The sequence below is a fragment of the Acomys minous genome (genome assembly GCF_964271855.1).
Source record: "Acomys minous genome assembly, chromosome: 11".
Taxonomy (NCBI): Eukaryota; Metazoa; Chordata; class Mammalia; order Rodentia; family Muridae; genus Acomys; species Acomys minous.
In genome coordinates, this window is record NC_140492.1 from 83,610,174 (window position 1) to 83,628,471 (window position 18,298).

General features: G+C 42.3%; 1 protein-coding gene and 2 long non-coding RNA genes across 3 annotated transcripts in view; 2 read left to right on the forward strand and 1 right to left on the reverse strand.

The window, feature by feature from the left end:
• ADGRV1 (adhesion G protein-coupled receptor V1) overlaps positions 1–18,298 on the reverse strand; it is a 517,649-nt gene that overhangs the window by 479,778 nt on the left and 19,573 nt on the right. Inside the window, exons 2-5 of the mRNA XM_084801946.1 lie at positions 7,718–7,899; positions 4,804–4,953; positions 4,380–4,475; positions 1,909–2,013 (exon numbers count right to left, since the gene is read on the reverse strand). Of these exons, the coding sequence (XP_084658072.1) occupies positions 1,909–2,013; positions 4,380–4,475; positions 4,804–4,953; positions 7,718–7,899 (533 nt within the window). The remainder of the gene's footprint in view (positions 1–1,908; positions 2,014–4,379; positions 4,476–4,803; positions 4,954–7,717; positions 7,900–18,298) is intronic.
• The window catches only part of LOC311609146, a 1,107,741-nt gene that overhangs the window by 127,298 nt on the left and 962,145 nt on the right, over positions 1–18,298 (forward strand). The gene's annotated exons all lie outside the window — the stretch shown is intronic.
• On the forward strand, positions 15,614–16,815 carry LOC311609015. The gene is made up of 3 exons (XR_014783231.1): positions 15,614–15,895; positions 16,352–16,486; positions 16,754–16,815. It is a non-coding gene; the product is annotated as an uncharacterized lncRNA (long non-coding RNA).

An 18,298-nucleotide genomic window follows, 5' to 3' on the forward strand; every position in this document is an offset into this window, starting at 1 on the left:
TGGGTAGAAAGGGGGGAGAGGGTATCACTGTATCTTGATTTTTAAAAAATTAAAAATTGGAAACTGAAGCTGGGCAGTGGTGGCGCACGCCTTTAATCCCAGCACTCAGGAGGCAGAGGCAGGTGGATCGCTGTGAGTTCGAGGTCAGCCTGGTCTACAGAGTGAGCCCAGGACAGGCAAGGCTACACAGAGAAACCCTGTCTTGAAAAAAAAAATTGGAAACTGAGCTGGGCGCAGTGGCGCATACCTGTAATCCCAGTACTCAAGGAGGCAGAGGCAGAGGCAGGTGGCCTCTGTGAGTTCGAGGCCAGCCTGGTCTACAAAGCGAGCCCAGGACAGCCAAGGCTACACAGAGAAACCTGTCTCGAAAAAAAAAAAAATTGGAAACTGTAAAATAAAATATATTCACAAAGAAATAAACAATACATTTCCAATAAAAATAATATTAAACATTCACTGGTCAGTTGGAAACACCGTAACTTGGCTAGTTTCCCCTTGCTGTAGCTCATGATTTTCCAATTTCTCCTACATTTATTATTAGAAGCATTTTCAAAAGTTGACATCTAAACGCATATTCGTAAGTATGTGAAAAGCACCTTAAGGTTTTCCTGTGCAAAACTCGACAAAAGTCACACATATTTAGCTGATTACTATCTGGGTTTTGTTTTGTTTTGTTTGTTTGTTTGTTTGTTTGTTTGTTTTGCATCTATTGCCTTTGCTATTTTGTGTGCTTTTTTTCTAATCTTTGCGTGTTTGTAAATGGCATGTGTGCAATGTATACATGCGTGTTTCATGCCAGTCCTTGCTTTCCACCTTGTTTCAGACGGAGTCTGTCTGTTTGCTCCCTCCCACAGCTCCTCCTGCCCTCACTTACCACCTTGCTGTGGGAGCCCTGGGATTACACACCCGGCCTCTCACGGGCTACGGCAACTCATATGCAGATCCTCCAGCTCCTGTGGCAAGTGCTTCAACACTGAGCCCTTCTCCCCAGCTCCCTATTTTATGTTCTTATATAAAGAGACACCATCTGATATAGACATTCCTCATCATAAAGAAGTATCCTCTACGTCACAGTGAAACTGTGTAATATTAATTCAAATATCTAATCCACTTGTGTTACAATTTAAAAAGAAATGTATCAAACCTTCCGGATACTCTAGAATTTGAAAAATCGCATATTCGATCATGTTTAAGACCTTACAGGACAGAAAAGTAAGTTGAAAATTTCAGTGTGAACCTCACAAAACATCACTGTGGGGAGCAATAAATATACCTCTCTGTAGTGTGTGGCATTCACACTGCACCCTACAGTATCCATGGACCCCATGACAGAGGTGGCTGCTGCTTATATTATCTCTCTAATATCTCGAGAAAACAAGTGCGATGGCAAACTAAGTCATGTTATACTACCTAAGGAACTTGTGAGTGTTTTTAAATGTATACCCTTGAAAATGGTTATCATAAAGTTTCTATGAATTTTATAGGATTAATGCTATTAATATGTTTTATTATTATTATCCCTTATCAAAAATGATTCCTTAAGTTTCATGTGCAAGAAAAATGCTTCTATTCACCATGAAGTTTATGAAAGGCCAAAGTTCCTGTCTTTAAACTAACCTTAAGCGTAATATTTGTCACACAAAACATTTCCATTTTTTAAAATTGAAGTCTTCTTTCTGTTTGTTTGGTTGGTTGGTTTTTTGAGACAGGGTTTCTCTGTGTAGCCTTGGCTGTCCTGGACTCACTTTGTAGACCAGGCTGGCCTCGAACTCACAGTGATCCGCTTGCCTCTGCCTCCCGAGTGCTGGGATTAAAGGCGTGCGCCACCACGCCCAGCTCTAAAATTGAAGTCTTCTGATATGGACTCTTAACATGTTATTATCTAAAATTATTTCAAAGTAAGCTTACCTCAAAAGTCACGGTGACCATCCCATAGGTGCCTTTCTCCCTGAGGAGAGTAAGACCTACAGATTCATTTCTGTCCCTTGCCTCGGTCACCACGATTGGTGAAGTCTATGGGGAAGAGGAGAGGAGAGTCAGAGGGGGATAGGAAGCAGTCAAACTACTGCCCTTGAAATGCTAAATTCCACAGCAAACCAACTCCTATTGTACTCTTCTTTTTTTTTTTTAAAGATTTATTTATTAAGTATACAGTATTTTGCCTGCATGTATTTCTGCATGAGGGCACCAGATCTCATCATAGATGGTTGTGAGCCACCATGTGGTTGCTGGGTATCGAACTCAGGACCTTTGGAAGAGCGGGCAGTGCTCTTAATTTCTGAGCCATCTCTCCAGCCCTCCTATTGTACTCTTACAGTGTGTGTTTCTAGCATCGATAAGCTGAGGATGATTAAAATAAATATGATGGATTTAGAACAGCAATGTAAAGGGAAAACAAAGCAGGCGATGAGCAGGCTTTCCTGTCCCTAACAGCAACTGTTCTGAAGGATCTTGAAGGCTACAGCTAAAAGATGATAAATTAAAATGCCAACAGAGGCCAGGAGGTCACAAAAATAAGTCAAGCCCCAGACCAAGCTAATGCCTCACTAGGACCACTTTATGGGCTCTCCCGTTTTATCATCAGTCACAATGTCCCTGATAGATAGTTAATTAGTGACTTTCAGAATCAGAAAGGAAATCACCAGCAGGGAGAACTTCAGATGATGAACCATGCTGTCGTGGTTGGCTGAAACGTGGGGCGGATGAGGTGGACCAAGGAAGCACTGAGTGCACGAATGTAACGTGGCGGCAGTGGACATCTCTGAAGGTAACAGGGCCATGACCACCCACTGATGGGGCGATGACACCTATCTGCAAGGCTTGTGCTTAGATTCAATGAGATCATTTACATCAAGAACTTTTCCGACTTCCTGACACACGTTGAGTATTCAATGGCTGTTGCCTGTTACCCCTGTACCAATGCCATGTTCCTTATCAATGTAGTTATTAAAACGCTAGAGGCGGAGGCGGGCTACTGAACGCCTTCTGTGACACGGAGCTCACATGGGATCTGTCAGAGAAGACCGAGTAGCACGGCAGCCAACCCCAGGCTAGGACTCATTCCCACAGCGTATGGGGCATACTGTCGGAAGACAGGGAGAGGAAAGAAAGAAGAAAGGAGGAAAAGGAAAAGAGGAGTACCTTTCGAACACATCATTGTGAGGTTCAGTTGTGTGGTAAGACAGAAGGAGGTAAAAAAAAGTTTGAGGAGAGTTAGGCAAAAGAACTTGTTGTATTACAGTCTCATCACTTAAGAATTCCTAATTAGTGTAATTAGTGTTTATGAGTGACAACCACAGTGTCAGATTAGCAAAAGGCTACTAAATTTAGGTTAGGAAAACATCCCTCTTAATAAGGGAACTCAAGCATAAAGAGCATATTTATGTACAGTTCGCCTTGTTTCAAAAATAACTCTACAGAGCTGTGACATATAATGCACACAAGTGTAGGAGCGTTCGAAAGCGGAAAGCGAATAAAAAGCTGGACACCATGGTATCAGATTTTTAAATGTTGCTTAGCAACAGCATTCAAAGAAACAATCGGGAAGAGTATTATAGCCTCCTACTTGATATCCAAACCCAGTTGGGTTGAAGATGATCTTTAATTTTAGCTTAGGAGCTGGAAACATTTTCTCTCCAGGAGAGACTTGTCTCGTGGAGCTCTCTGAAAATTGTATGGGCTAGAAGAACAAGAACTTGATGAAGGAAAGGAAATAAGCTGAACAGAATTTCAGGCGATGAGACTTAACGTCCATAAAATATGAGTTACTATGAATGCGTGAGAACTGAATTGGAAGAGCTATCACATCTGCAGGTTAATCTTAAGTTTGCTGTAGGCTTTCTTTCAATGTGTTTTCTCATCTCACAGTCACTCCAAACACACAAAAGAGTCTGAAAAACAGGCGAGACATCCTTAAAGTGGCATTTAAAATTAAAATTAAAAAAAAAAAAACAGCCCAAGAGCACATCCCTGAGAGGCCAAACAACGGTCAGTGAGCCCTGAATACAATGCCTCGGTGTGCAACAGTGTAAATACACAGAAGACAGAGTAGTTACAGGGTGAGCGTCAGGCAGACTTAAAAATCACAACAGGGGCTGGCGAGATGGCTCAGTGGTTAAGAGCACTGCCTGCTCTTCCAAAGGACCTGGGTTCAATTCCCAACACCCACATGGCAGCTCACAACTATCTGTAACTCCAAGATCTGACACTCTCATACTAAGGCACATTAAAATTAAATAAAATATTTTAAATAGAATAAAATAAAAATAAAAAAAATCACCACAGAACAGAACTAGCCAACATCAGAAAAAAATAGGTTTTAAAAAAACTGAATGTAATGGTATCTTACAACCACTACAGTCTTCACACTGTGACCATACCGTACTAAATGAAATAATTCCAAACGCATTGTCATTTGATAATATTGTCACAGTAGCAGTCCTTGGCCATCCAAGTTTCACATTTTCTGAGGGTTTCTAAAAATGAAAACAAACAAATTAATAAATTAAATATTCTTCCAGCACAATCTCTGTCTTCAATTATTAAGAGTACGAATAAACCCCTCGCTAAGAATCTAAGAGCGTTTAACAGCTTCTGGGGAGGTAGAGATTTTCTTCAGTGGTGTATCCACTGTTAAGAAGCTCCCAGGAACAAACCCTCACCCCCGCAGCTGTACTTCTGTCAAAGAGACCTATCAAAAACCACAGGGAGACCCATTACCTTGGCTTATCACTAATTACACAGATTTTCAAGCGTTAGAAGATGCTTTGTAAACTCAGAGCGGAAGAGGAACAAAGAACTTACCTGTAATGTCAAGCGAAAAGTGAACGTCTCATCGGCCTCTGGCAGATCGTCATCACACACTGCTATATACACCGTCCGGTTCATTCCTCCAGCAGGGATAAACGCCGCGGCATATGTATCAAAAAAGTCACCAGTGTCATCTCCATTCAGCTACCAAGCGCAAAGCAGAAACACCCTCACTTAACAAAGAGCTGGCTGGGCAAAACCGATACTCAGCAGTTCAATCGAAACAACGGGCATAGAAAGAAAGTGGCCCTGGCATTTATAATAGGAGGGCTAAAGACAAGTGTTTAGCAGCGGTTAAGGCTCATGTTCTGAAGAAATACCACAGAACCAGCAAGATGGCTCGGGGGAAATGTACTCGGTGCCAAGCCTGACGACCCGAGGTCCATTCCAGACTCACATGGTGGAAGGACAGACAGACGTGGGCAACGTGTCCTCAGATCTCTCTACCTGTGTGTCCATAGACACACCTAAATAAATGAATGTAATAAAAAAAAAAAGCATGTTTACAAAAGGGGAAAATCACAGGAATAAATTATTACATATAAAATATTTAATATAGTGGAATCAGAAGTTAATTGCACATAAAGACTAATAACTTCATAGAGAAGTAATGCTACTTTTTTCCTCTGTCTCTTAATTAATTTGGCACAGACTACAGCCTAGCAGGACAGACTACAGCTAGAACTTTCAAAGGTGAGAAGCAGCTTGTAAAATTGAGGGGGTGCTACGGTTTTACCAGTGGGCTCAAAAACATCTATATCTAAACTTTCAACCTGAAATTGTACTTACGCCATCCACAGCAACTGAACTAGAACCCCAATTTTTAAGCATGCCAAAATATTAACCATTATAAGCCTTCCTGAGAGCACCCTAGTAAGAGCCTCAGCAGAGTGGAAAATTCCAATATTCAAAGGAAGAGCTACTTGTACACATTAAAATGGCATTTCCTTCACCGGAGCTCAAGGGGAAAGTATTTAGCACAAACGAGAAATAAGGACTTTTGGGAAAAGTTCAGTTGTTGTCTACTCATTTGTTTCTTTTTAAATGAATTTTAAATTGTTGAGAAATAAAAGTAAGTTGGAAACTTGTTCTTATAACCTGCAATGAAGACTGGCAATCTTTCAGAAAGTATGACCAAGAGGGACTAAGCATAAACAACGCTAGTTAATCTACTCTGTGGAAATTAACCCAAAATACAGCAAAATAGTCACATATATAAACAATTCTTTAGCATGGCATTCCCTGCAGACAAGAAAAGTTGGAAGCAACATCCATGAAAATCGGTGGAAGGATGCTTAGAACACAGTAATCCAACAAGAAAAGCAAAATACAGCATCAAAAGATTGTCACACACAATGGATGCTAGAACTACAAACAATGTCAAAAATGTGTGTGTGTGTGTGTGTGTGTGTGTGTATCAAGTTCTGCAGAAACTAAAATGTACAAAATACTAACATTGTGTTCATTTTATACATAGTTTTTATTCTTTTTCTGTTTTTACAATATTTTATAACATAGTTTAACCTGTTGCTAGAAAAATCCCTTTGCAAGAACCAGGAGCTAGGTTAGTTGATAAGCTGCCTTCCCCGCAAGCGTGCAGATTTTAGTGCAGCATCCACCAGGTAAAAAGCCAAGGCTGGTGGTCCTCATCTGTTACTCTAGTGCCGTGGGAGGGGTGGACGCCCACCTGCTAGTAACCAACCAGCCACTCCTGCCAATCAGTGAGTGACAGGTTCAGTAAGAGACCCTCTCTTTTTTAAAAAGTGGAGATGAGGGCCGGAGAAATGGCTCAGAGGTTAAGAGCACTGGCTGCTCTTCCAGAGATCCTGAGTTCAATTCCCAGCAACCACATGGTGGCTCACAATCATCTATCACGTGATCTGATGCCCTCTTCTGGAAGTGTACATGCGGGCAGAGACTGTATACATAATAATAAATAAATAAATCTTTTTTTTTTTAAGTGGAGAGTAAAATTGAGAAAGACACTTGACAATGACCTGGCCTATGCACACAGAAATGTGTGCATGCACCCATATGCACACATGTGCATGTGCACACAAATAAACATGCCACAAACACACATTATTTTTGTTTTAAGTTTTAAGTACATTGAGCCTCTAATGTAGCAGTATCTTTATTGATCACATGATAGTACTTCTGGGTAAAAATATACACAAACATATAGCATTAAACGTTTCATCCTAATTTTAAATTTTTTTAATTTCTTTTTTTATTAATTTATTCATATTACATCTCAATTGTTAACCCATCCCTTGTATCCTCCCATTCCTCCCTCCCTCTCGTTTCCCCCCTACTCCCCTCCCCTATGTCTGTGACTGAGGGGACCTCCCCCCCCATATATGCTCTTAGGATATCGAGTCTCTTCTTGGTAACTTGCTATCCCTCCTCTGAGTGCCACCATGCCTCCCCATCCAGGTGACATGGTGAGTAATTTTAAATTTTTAATGAAGTTAATACACTTCATTTTTCTAACAATGACTCTCTAGAACTTTGAGGGGAGGGTGGAATCTGTTATTGCGTCTTTTTAATATTACATATATTTTTGTTTAAGTCACCTTACAATGAATGTCTAAAGAAAAATCCTATGATTAGAATTACCCAAAATAAAATAGTTTTGTTTTAAAATAACAATATAAATTATTTAAGATAATTAGACTTTGCCTTTAAACTACACCTGTCAGGTATTCATGGCCATGCTGGTGTATTCTCTGAACTCCTAGTAGATTTCAACACAACAGTGTGTTTTCCAGATCATTTATCATAATGAAACTCAGACTCAGAACCTCAAACAGTTAAAAAAAATGTTTCTAAAAGGAAAAAAGTTTCTGTTGAGACTAAAATGTGTCATATGCATTTCATCGAAAATAGAAATGCAGTCATTTCTTACCGACACAATGGCAGTAACATTTGCGGGCTCGCCTGTCCTCTCAATGACGAGACGAATAACTGTAGTAGTTGTTTCATTAACGAAAAATTCTGTTTGTCCAGCAAATCTTATTTCTGATTCTCCAATCACAAAAGAGATGAGCAAAGCTGACAGGTTTACTAATAACAATGAAGAGATCATCCCTAGAGAAAAAAAAAGGGAACAAAGCTGATAAATTCTCATTAGATTCTGTTCTCATGTTACAAAGAATAAAAAGCAATTAAGACAGACATAAATACATGAAATAAATATTACGACATGCAACTTGAATGTGTGATGACAGAATTAAAAACTCATAATTTGCTGTCTTTTCTTTTAAAACTACCTTTTTAAAATTTACCCTTTACATCAAGATAATAATAGTAAACTTTATTTTTAAAAATTTTAATGACCCCCCAAGTGATTTATTGCTATAAATCATTTCAAGGATCTTCCAGATCTATAGATCTTTATAGACTTTAGAGCATTGCATCTCTCAATCTTCATCAGAGAACGCTTCCTTTGCAGTAGATGACAACTGGTCACCATTTACTCAACCCTGAATGGCACCTTCATATCATAGCCCCGCCCCCACGAGGCACCTTCATATCATAGCCCCGCCCCCATGAGGCACCTTCATATCATAGCCCCGCCCCCATGAGGCACCGTCATATCATAACCCCGCCCCCACGAGGCACCTTCATATCATAGCCCCGCCCCCATGAGGCACCATCATATCATAACCCCGCCCCCATGAGGCACCGTCATATCATAGCCCCGCCCCCATGAGGCACCTTCATATCATAGCCCCGCCCCCATGAGGCTTAGACATCACTGGGAAAAGAAGGGAAGAAAGACTGTTTAGGAGCCAACAGTCACAGCAGCAAATAACTTCAAGTGCATGGTGTTGCTGCAGCTACAACAGGTGTACATATGAACTTTCAGTGATTACGACAAAGCCAAGGTTAGCATGAAATCCCACAATTAGCTAGGAGCTAATGACATCTGATAGCTGCTGGAGGAGGAAAGTCTGTCTTCTCTAAGGATATGACCCCTAGTAGGTCAACCGCCCTCCAGGGCAAGCCCCAATCCCAAGGGCAGTAGGATAACACACAGCGGGGGTAAATTCAAGTGGTGGGTGGGTATGGAGGTGAGGGGAGAGAAGGTAGGAGGAGCTGAAAAGGGAAGTTAGTCAAAACACACTTTATAAAAGATTCTCACAAATGAAAGTAAATCTGTCATCTAATTTAAACATTACATAATGCATACCTTGTCAAAGTTTTACATGCTAACACAATAAAAAATATTTAATTAATCATTATTCAAATACTAAAAAAATTATTTTATCAAAATACGGGATAATCGGTGTGTTTTGTTTCGTTGCTTTTTGGTTTTTCAAGGCAAGATTTCTCTTTGTAGCTTTGGCTGTCCAGGACTCACTTTGTAGACCAGTCTGGCCTTGAATTCAAGATTGGTGTTTTTTAACTTACTGAAACTCACCCTATCACCCAGGGAAAAACCTAAGCAACACCGTGGAAAAGCAATTAAATCCATCTTTTCCAAATAAAACTGTTAAGTGGCATCCAGAACTAAAAAGCTGAAGATAAACCTTAAAATTAATTGATTTCTTAGTTGACATCTGCATTTTCCTTGACTTTTTCCTAAATTGTAAACACAATAATTTGAAACTCTCAGTCCTTCCAAGGTGGTTAAAATCTCCAAGACTTAACTTTCTTTCATCCATTTTCTTAGCTGAACTACTAACACTTCCTACAGCAATGCCAAATGCTGCTTTAGAATAAGTAAACTCAGCCAAACCGTGTTGCCTTGCGATAACGCCCATTTCTTTTTTCATACTGCAGCCTGTGTGTTTATGAGGCAGAAGTGTTGTTCCCACTTTCAGCTGCATGTGGCTCAAGAGCTTTGAAAAGCACAACCCTGCCGTGGCCTCGCTGAAGCACTGTTGTTTTGTAATGTAGATGCTCCTTTAAAAATGAGAGCAATTCATCTCGCGGATCATTAAGATTCCAATGGATCTATGTGACCAGTCACGTGAACACAACACATTTGTGCATTCTAAACAACTGTGTCATAAAGCAGAGTCGCACTGCCTCCCAAGGAGCCACAGACTTCATTTTCATCTTTCCTTGGCCAAAAAGCAATGAAACTTCACAATGCGGTTATTTTTTTACATGGCTACACATGACTTTCTATGTAAGGAGTACCAAATGTGTGAAGCCTTTTGTTTACAGTTTAATTGGAATATTCCCCCCCATCCAGTGTATTCTAACAAGCGTTTCTGATTGTTCGGTGATGTCGCACATGCCTCTTGATTGTAAACGTCACACAAAGAGGGAGAGAGAGTTCAAATGCAGTCCAGGGAACAAACATAGGCCAGGGGTCAGAAGGCCCAGCGGCTTGGCGGTTTTGTTTTGCATTTGTTCCTAAACTACAATGAAGCAGAGAAGATCTTTTGTGGCTTCTAAAGCCAGAGAGATTTCACACACCAATTACGACAAACTATGGGAACGCAAGGACCTGGAGGCAATGAAAATAGTTAAGAAATGGAAGGGTGAGGAGGGGCCCGTCCCCGGCTGCGTCAAAAGAAACACACCTCGGTCCTCAAATAGGAGACCGAACCTGAGCTGCAGCACTAACAAGCTCATCTGAATGCCAAGGTGGGCAAGAGCGGGCGTGAGAAGGCAGCGGGAGGAGAGGGCACCACACCCATGGCGGTGCAGCTCTCAAAGTCTCACTCGGAAATTCTTATCCCCGGGTTCAAAGCTGGGTCCCAGGAATCTGCGGTTTTCAGGTGCTCCTTGTTTTCTCTAATGCAACCGCAGGCTACGCTGGGAACCCTTACAAACACACTGCTCAAAACTGTGAGGAACGGCGCTCAGCGGGGCGGCGTCAAAGCCCACAGCTGTAGCCGTCAGTTCCTCCTGAGTTTTCCACAAGCCACAGGTGGTAACTTAGCACACGCTTTCTGCTTTGCTTTTCCTACCTATTCTGTACTTTTAAGATTCTGTGAGTCTTAAAAGGAAAAGATGTGCTGACCTTAGAGGGTCACAATAGCAAACAGTTATTTATACACTGTTATTTGAGTACTACACACACACACACACACACACACACACACACACACACACACACACACGAATGCATTCAGTTCCCAAAACATCTCTCTGGAGGGTCAAGAGCCATAGACCTCACGCTATAATCGTAGGAACGAAGGCCCAGGCAGGTTAGTTGGCATACACTGTGCCTCAACTGTGCTGGTAGACAGGCAGGATTTGGTTCCTGGAGACTCTGCCCAGAATCCCCAGCCAGAAACCTTGTACCCTGCCTCTTAACGTTCATTCCTAAAAGCCATATGGTCCCTTCATAATGACAGACCATCCATGCCACATGTTTCCAACCGCTCAAACACTTGACAGTCGTGTAAAATAGCCACAACTGCCATGGCCTCTGAAGGTTCCCCTTACTACTCTAATGAGCACTGGAGGTATTTATGACACTGTGGGAACGGCAGTTCCCCCAAGACCTTAAATATTTAACAGCATCTTTTCATATTGAGACCAGTGAACTCAACAGCTCGGCTCCTACAACCTCCCAGGCAATTAGAGTGCCCACATCTCATGTTTACCTCAGAAAACCCATTTTTCTTTTCTTTTTTTTTCTTTTTTCTTTTTTAATTTAATTTATGTGCACTGCTGTGAGGGTGTCAGATCTTGGAGTTACAGACAGTTGTGAGCTGCCATGTGGGTGCTGAGAATTGAATCCGGGTCCTTTGGAAGAGCAGGCAGTGCTCTTAACCACTGAGCCATCTCTCCAGCCCAGGAAACCCATTTTTCAACTGGCTCGCATCAGTGAGTTCTGAGATTATACAAAAGGAACAAACCAGCACGATTGGAAACGCCTCAAACTGCATGATGTCACTGGCAAGTGCATCCTTTTTGCTTTCATCTTTCACACGAGAAGACAGATTGTTGGGGCAAAGATGAATAGATAAAGTCATAGATAACAGATAATCTTGAATAGATAAATGATGAAACAAAGCAATGAAAGTGAAGTTTCCTTTAGAAGACAGTCATAATTACACCAATGCACTATATTGTGTGTTGTAAAGTAACTAAGAACATGTTCTGCTATCATGATAAAAATCGAATATATGAAAATCCCCTTTTTGATTAAACTCAGAAGACCAAGCATTAGTAATTGACATTTATTCTAAGTATGACTAGGATTTCAGGTCACTTTTTCTTCTTAGGTTTGACTAAATTTTTGCATGGTCTTTAGTATTACTTCAGGGTGCACTGTATGAAACTCCCAGATAATCAATGGCGATATTATATTAGGAGGAAATAATGTAAATTTAAAAAATGTAAGACTGAAGATTTGCTATAAAGAAATGGCTAACAAACATGTGAATCCAATTTATGTAGAGAAAAGGATTTCTGAAACGAAAACACAAAATGAATTTTCAGCAACATATGTTTAAAATACATAATTCATATTCTGTCACAACTGTGAGAGAATAATTTTAGCCTTGATGACATCCTCCTTCCTCTCTGTAATGTCACAGTTCAGCACTCAAACCATCGCTGACTACCTCCCACCTCCCACTCTTGCGTGGGCTGATTCAGAGGGAATCATAACTGTTGCTGCCAACAGATTTCTCGTCTCTCAACAGAACTCTTACCGTGCTCGGAGACTAGAGAATTAACATACATCTTTGTTTATTTCCCTGATGGTACTATGAAGTTCGGTTTGTCCTAACACAAAAATATAAGTCACCTAATTCTACAAGAAAAAAAAAGTAAAATTTAAAATAGAATTGAATAGCTCATAAAATATAAATTGAATGCTTTCAGAGATGCATCTTTCAGCTTGCTATAGCATTTGTATTTTGAGAGCCAGTCCCCACATTGGACAGTCCTTCTGCTAATCGCTGAGGACCCATAGATAATTAAGCCATGGTCTTAGACTCTAAGGGACTCTCAGGAGTAGGCGCATGAGCCAGGCCTGGGGAATCAAAACCAAGGGGACAGAGTCTGAGAACTTTTGCTCAAGTCGTGAGATGTAGGTTCTCTGTGTCAAGCTCTGAACTGTGATACCTGGGGCACTGGTCCCTCACAGTGACATGAAGGCAGCTCTGTGTGGAGAGCCACAGATAGCAGCGCCCCCTGCTGCTTCCCTGGGTGCAATGCGCCCCTTATGCGCATGCGCAGTGCGCCTTTGAGCAAGCCCCTTATGCGCATGCCTGAAGGCATAGCATGAGATGGCGTGATCCGAACAAGGCATAGCGTGAGGTGGCGTGATCCGAACGCACCAACCAAGAGCGACAACATGGCAGTCTCTGATAGGACCAGGCACACTATAAAGGTTCTGTGGGAGCTTTTCCCGGGGTCACTCCAGTAGTCCACGTTCCTGAATAAACTGCGGCCAGAAGAGTTCCCGGTGTTGGTGTCTTTCCTGCTGGTCGGGGGCGGCATCGACAGCTCTGCTAAATCTAAAGCCATCGGGCGGGAATAAGCTTTTAGGTTCAGCCTTACCTTTCTTTTTTTTTTTTTTTAATCTTTATGACAAGATTTTACATTTGTTTATGGGCCTGTGAGATGGTGCGCTGGGTAAAGATTCTTTGACAGAAACGTGACAGCCAGAGTTTGCTCTCAGGAACCCACAAGGCAGAAGAAGAGAATCTATTACTGCAAGCTATTCTCTAAGCACAAGCATGCTGTGACATGCACACACCCACACATATGCTTACAATAAGTAAACACTATCTCCTATATTGGTTTCACCTGTGTCACTTTCAACAACAACACTGATCTAATAACACCCACCCAGCAGCGCTGTGATCCCGTGTCACAATCTCCCAAGTGGAGACCCTCCCAAGTCTCCAACACTGAGCAGCATCAGTCTTCCCCAATCGCCCACAGAGGTCACCACAGGGGCTGGTTTTCCTTTTCTCGTACAGATGTCACCATCTCACTCAGTCCTTTCCTCGCCACCTCAACACCTGAGTAGCTGGGACACCTGGGTAAAACCAGAGACGTCTCCAAAACAACAGCGCAGGGCAGGCCCGTGCCCGTGGCTTAGTTCCTGGAAGGAAGCAGGCATCTATCTACCTACTTAAATGAGTTTGGCATTAATTCTTTCTGCTCAGGCTTTCCAGATCCTTTTGGTTTTCAATGGTTTAGAATTTTATGCGAGCAAAGTTCGTGTAACAGATGAAAATTCTATACTGCAATAGTTCTACAAAGTGATGCTTGCAAAAACAAGCGCCAAAATGCTATCCGTGAAGGTACGTGGAAGGGTGGGGGTGGGGGGGAAGGGAGGGGAAGAGACAGAGGGAGAAAGAAAAAGAGGGGGAGGGAGAGGGGGAGGGAAGGAGGGAGGGGAGAGAGAGAGAGAGCGCGCAAGAGAGCATTAAATACAGGTTTCTCTTCCCCTCACTGTGTTCCTGCCTATTTCACAGTCTCCCACAGGATGCTAGCTGGCCATGAGGAATGGAGCTTGAAAAACTAATTCCTCAAGCCATTTCATCTTCTTCCCCTGTTGGACATGGTGTCCCTTGGGCCATGATGGCAAGTCCAAGAGAACGCTTTCCACATGACTGTGTACACAGGGCCACCCAAAGAAGGTGGGTTTGCCTCGGTTCCCAGAGGCCCCACCCCCTCATCAAGGTCAGGCTCCTCTGCCACTATTTCCCTCTGTGGGGTGGAGGAGTGTGTCTCCCTGCCCTCCTCAGCATGGGCAGATGTTCCGCATGTCAGAACTCGCAGCCCACCAACAACGTCTTCCAGGTCTTTCTTGGTAATGACCTCTGTCCAGCTTTCTGTTTCACTCTGATTACTCACCCCTTAACACTAAATGCCAGGTTTACTATTGCTGTTAAATGTTTGCTCTTATTTATCTAGGCTGGTGTCTTTCTCTTTATAGCTTCATATTAATGAGTACTTTAGGAAATGTAAGAGATAGTATAATCTGAGAAAATAAGAATAGTTTTCTAGCCAGGTGTGGTGGTGCACGTCTTTAATCCCAGCACTCAGGAGGCAGAGACAGGTGGATCACTATGAGTTCGAGGCCAGCCTGGTCTACAAAGTGAGTCTAGGACAGCCAAGGCTACACAGAGAAACCCTGTCTCGGAAAAAAAAAAATAGTCTTCTAGTTAACACCTCAATAACTCTGTAATGAGAATATAGGTTTTATAAAAAGTGTTTTAAAAGCTCAGATAAGATAGCAGGTTACCAAGAAGAGACTTGATACCCTATGAGCATATACAGAGGGAGGAGGTCCCCCTCAGTCACAGTCATAGGGGAGGGGAATAAGGGGAAAATGGGAGGGAGGGAGAAATGGGAGGATACAGGGGTGGGATAACAATTGAGATGTCATATGAATACATTTAAAATATATATATTTTTTTAAAAGCTCAGATAGCATCTTGGACCCATCGGAAATCTTTCCCCATTCCACTCCACCTCTCTGATGTCCTCACCAATATATTTCACATTTGCTTTGGGTTTTTGTTTGTTTGTTTTGTTTTGTTTTACTTTCTTTGTTCTGTAAAACTACAAAACTTGATGAAACTTCTTCCATGTTGGAAAGTGGAATTTGGAGTAACCTAAATCTGTGTTCCTGGGCCATAGTTGCACCAAATGGTTCCAGAAGAAATTAATTCTTATCTTTAAAAAAAAAAAAAAAAGAAAAGAAACTGGGTAAAAATAAATACAAAGTAGCAGTGTAAAGTAAAACATAGGGATCAAATTAATTTTATAATAATCAATTTCTATTTTTAAAAAGGAACATGTGCTGAGGACATGGCTCAGTGGTAGAGTGCTTGCCTTGCATGCCCAGAGTCCTGGGTTTGAGCCTTCGTGCTAGAAAACAAAAGAAAGTTGTCTCTCATCAGGTTGAAAGCTAACTCTGTCTTTTCCTGTTTCAGCAACTGTACCAAACTTGCAAGTGATAGATGTGTCCCGAAAAGAAATAAACATCACCAGTGCAGACCAAGGGGTGTGTGGTGCTTTCAGCTTCAGCCTGTGTCATCAGTGACTTAGCAAGCATCTTCAGCCTGTGTCATCAGTGACTTAGCAAGCATCTTCAGCCTGTGCCATCAGTGACTTAGCAAGCATTTTCCCACAGTGTGACCACCAGGTAATTAATACTGAAAATATGATCCGAGTGGAGCGACGTTTTCAAGGCTAGAATTACCTGAATTCTATTACATTTACTAACGGGCTCTAAAACTATAGGATTACTACTGTGGAACTAGAGAAGCTTCATCATCCCCATCATCAATTATTTAGCATTTAAGAATTCCTCATCCTGGGACTGGAGAGATGGCTCAGAGGTTCTTCCACAGGTCATGAGTTTCAATTCCCAGCAACCACATGGTGGCTCACAACCATCTATAATGTGATCTGATGCCCTCCTCTGGCCTGCAGATGTACATGCAGGCAGAGCACTGTATACATAATAATAATAATTAATAAATATATCTTTAAAAAGAAAGAATTCCTTATCCGAATTGTTTGTATTTGGCAAGTAATTTTTAACTGTTTTTTCTTTTTCTTTTTTTCCCCCATCCTACTACTGAATTTATCCTTGCAGTTTCCAAAAAGAAATGGTGTGGCAGATAGTTTCAGCATCATAACGAGCACAGGTGAAGCATGCTGTTCAATTCAACCTTGATTACTATTGATTAAAAGCCATCAGACTTAGACACTGCTTGAAGACGTTTCTGAGGTAAACGTTTAGGGCACATGGGTGGTGCCTAATGTAACAGGTGCTCGGTAGGCTACAGATACTGGGGGTGTCTGGTAAGACATTAACCAGTTTGTATTGAACATCACGTGAAATTCACTCCTGCATCCCACGTACTCTTGGAATAGTATTAACAGGGAGCCACACGTTAAGTAATAAATTGAATAAAGCCTTCTAAATGCCTTCACTTCATGAGTCAGGTCTGTAAACGTCTGTTCATTGTACTTTGTGACAATTTTTTTTTCAAAGGAAGCCATGATGGGCGAATTACCTCAGGACACAGAGAAGTCTTTGATCGTCTAAACCATCACTCCAATGAAAGGTTCAGCCTCAACTGAAAGCTGCAGTTGTGTTTACTTAATATAAATCCGATTTGAATACATTTCTTTTAAATCTGGGCTCTGTGCTTCTGGCTTCTAACTTCATTACGCAATATTTAAGGTTAACATTTTGGCAATAATAATACCATTACACCCATTTGCATGAGTCCCCATGAGGCCAAAGACAAAGCCATCCACACTGCTCCTAACTGGACCACATCTGCCTGTCCACACAACTGCTAACTGGATCGCATCTGCCTGTCCACACTGCTCCTAACTGGACCACATCTGCCCGTCCACACTGCTCCTAGCTGGACCACATCTGCCCGTCCACACTGCTCCTAACTGGACCGCATCTGCCCATCCACACTGCTCCTAATTGGACCACATCTGCCCGTCCACACAACTGCTAACTGGACCGCATCTGCCCGTCCACACTGCTCCTAACTGGACCGCATCTGCCGGTCCACACTGCTCCTAAGTGGATCGCATCTGCCCATCCACACTGCTCCTAGCTGGACCACATCTGCCCGTCCACACTGCTCCTAGCTGGACCAATCTGCCCGTCCACACTGCTCCTAACTGGACCGCATCTGCCCGTCCACACTGCTCCTAACTGGACCGCATCTGCCCGTCCACACTGCTCCTAACTGGACCGCATCTGCCCATCCACACTGCTCCTAATTGGACCACATCTGCCTGTCCACACAACTGCTAACTGGACCGCATCTGCCTGTCCACACTGCTCCTAACTGGACTGCATCTGCCTGTCCACACTGCTCCTAACTGGATCGCATCTGCCCATCCACACTGCTCCTAACTGGACCACATCTGCCCATCCAGGAAGAACTTTCTTGCAAAGCTTCAGCTCCGGAGCTCTGTGGGACTCTAGAAGCTTCTGGGCTGCAATTATGCTTTCTCTACCCACTTCCACAAAGCAGAAGATGAACGTCTCAATCCTCTACATATTTTGAGGCAAACTCAGAAGCAGTTAGGTAAATCTAGGTTTGTTCACATAGTGAGAAATCTGACCGTGTGATGGGAACTGTCCTGGCACAGCTAAGACATATTTGACTTTAAATTTTTTTTATTAATTCTTTGATAATTTGATACATGCATATGATACACTTTGTCATACCCACCCCTAGTCCCTCCCCTTAACTTCTGCCAGATCCATTCCTGTTGGTCACACACACACCCCAACTTCATGTGGTTTTTTAACCCACCAAGTCCAAGTGCTGTCATACACTCACAGGTGTGAGATGCTCCACTGGAGGACGGCGGATCTACCAGGTTATCTCACCTGCAGACAGCAGCTATCACTAGCTTCTCCGCTAGGGTAGAAGCAAAGCTGTGGGCATTCTTTTTACTCTTTTGAAAAATAAGGATCAAGTGCTTAAGATCTCTGGAGCCACCATTAGATGGCACCACTCCATCTTCAAAAACAAATAAATTTCTGGCCTTACGAATCTAA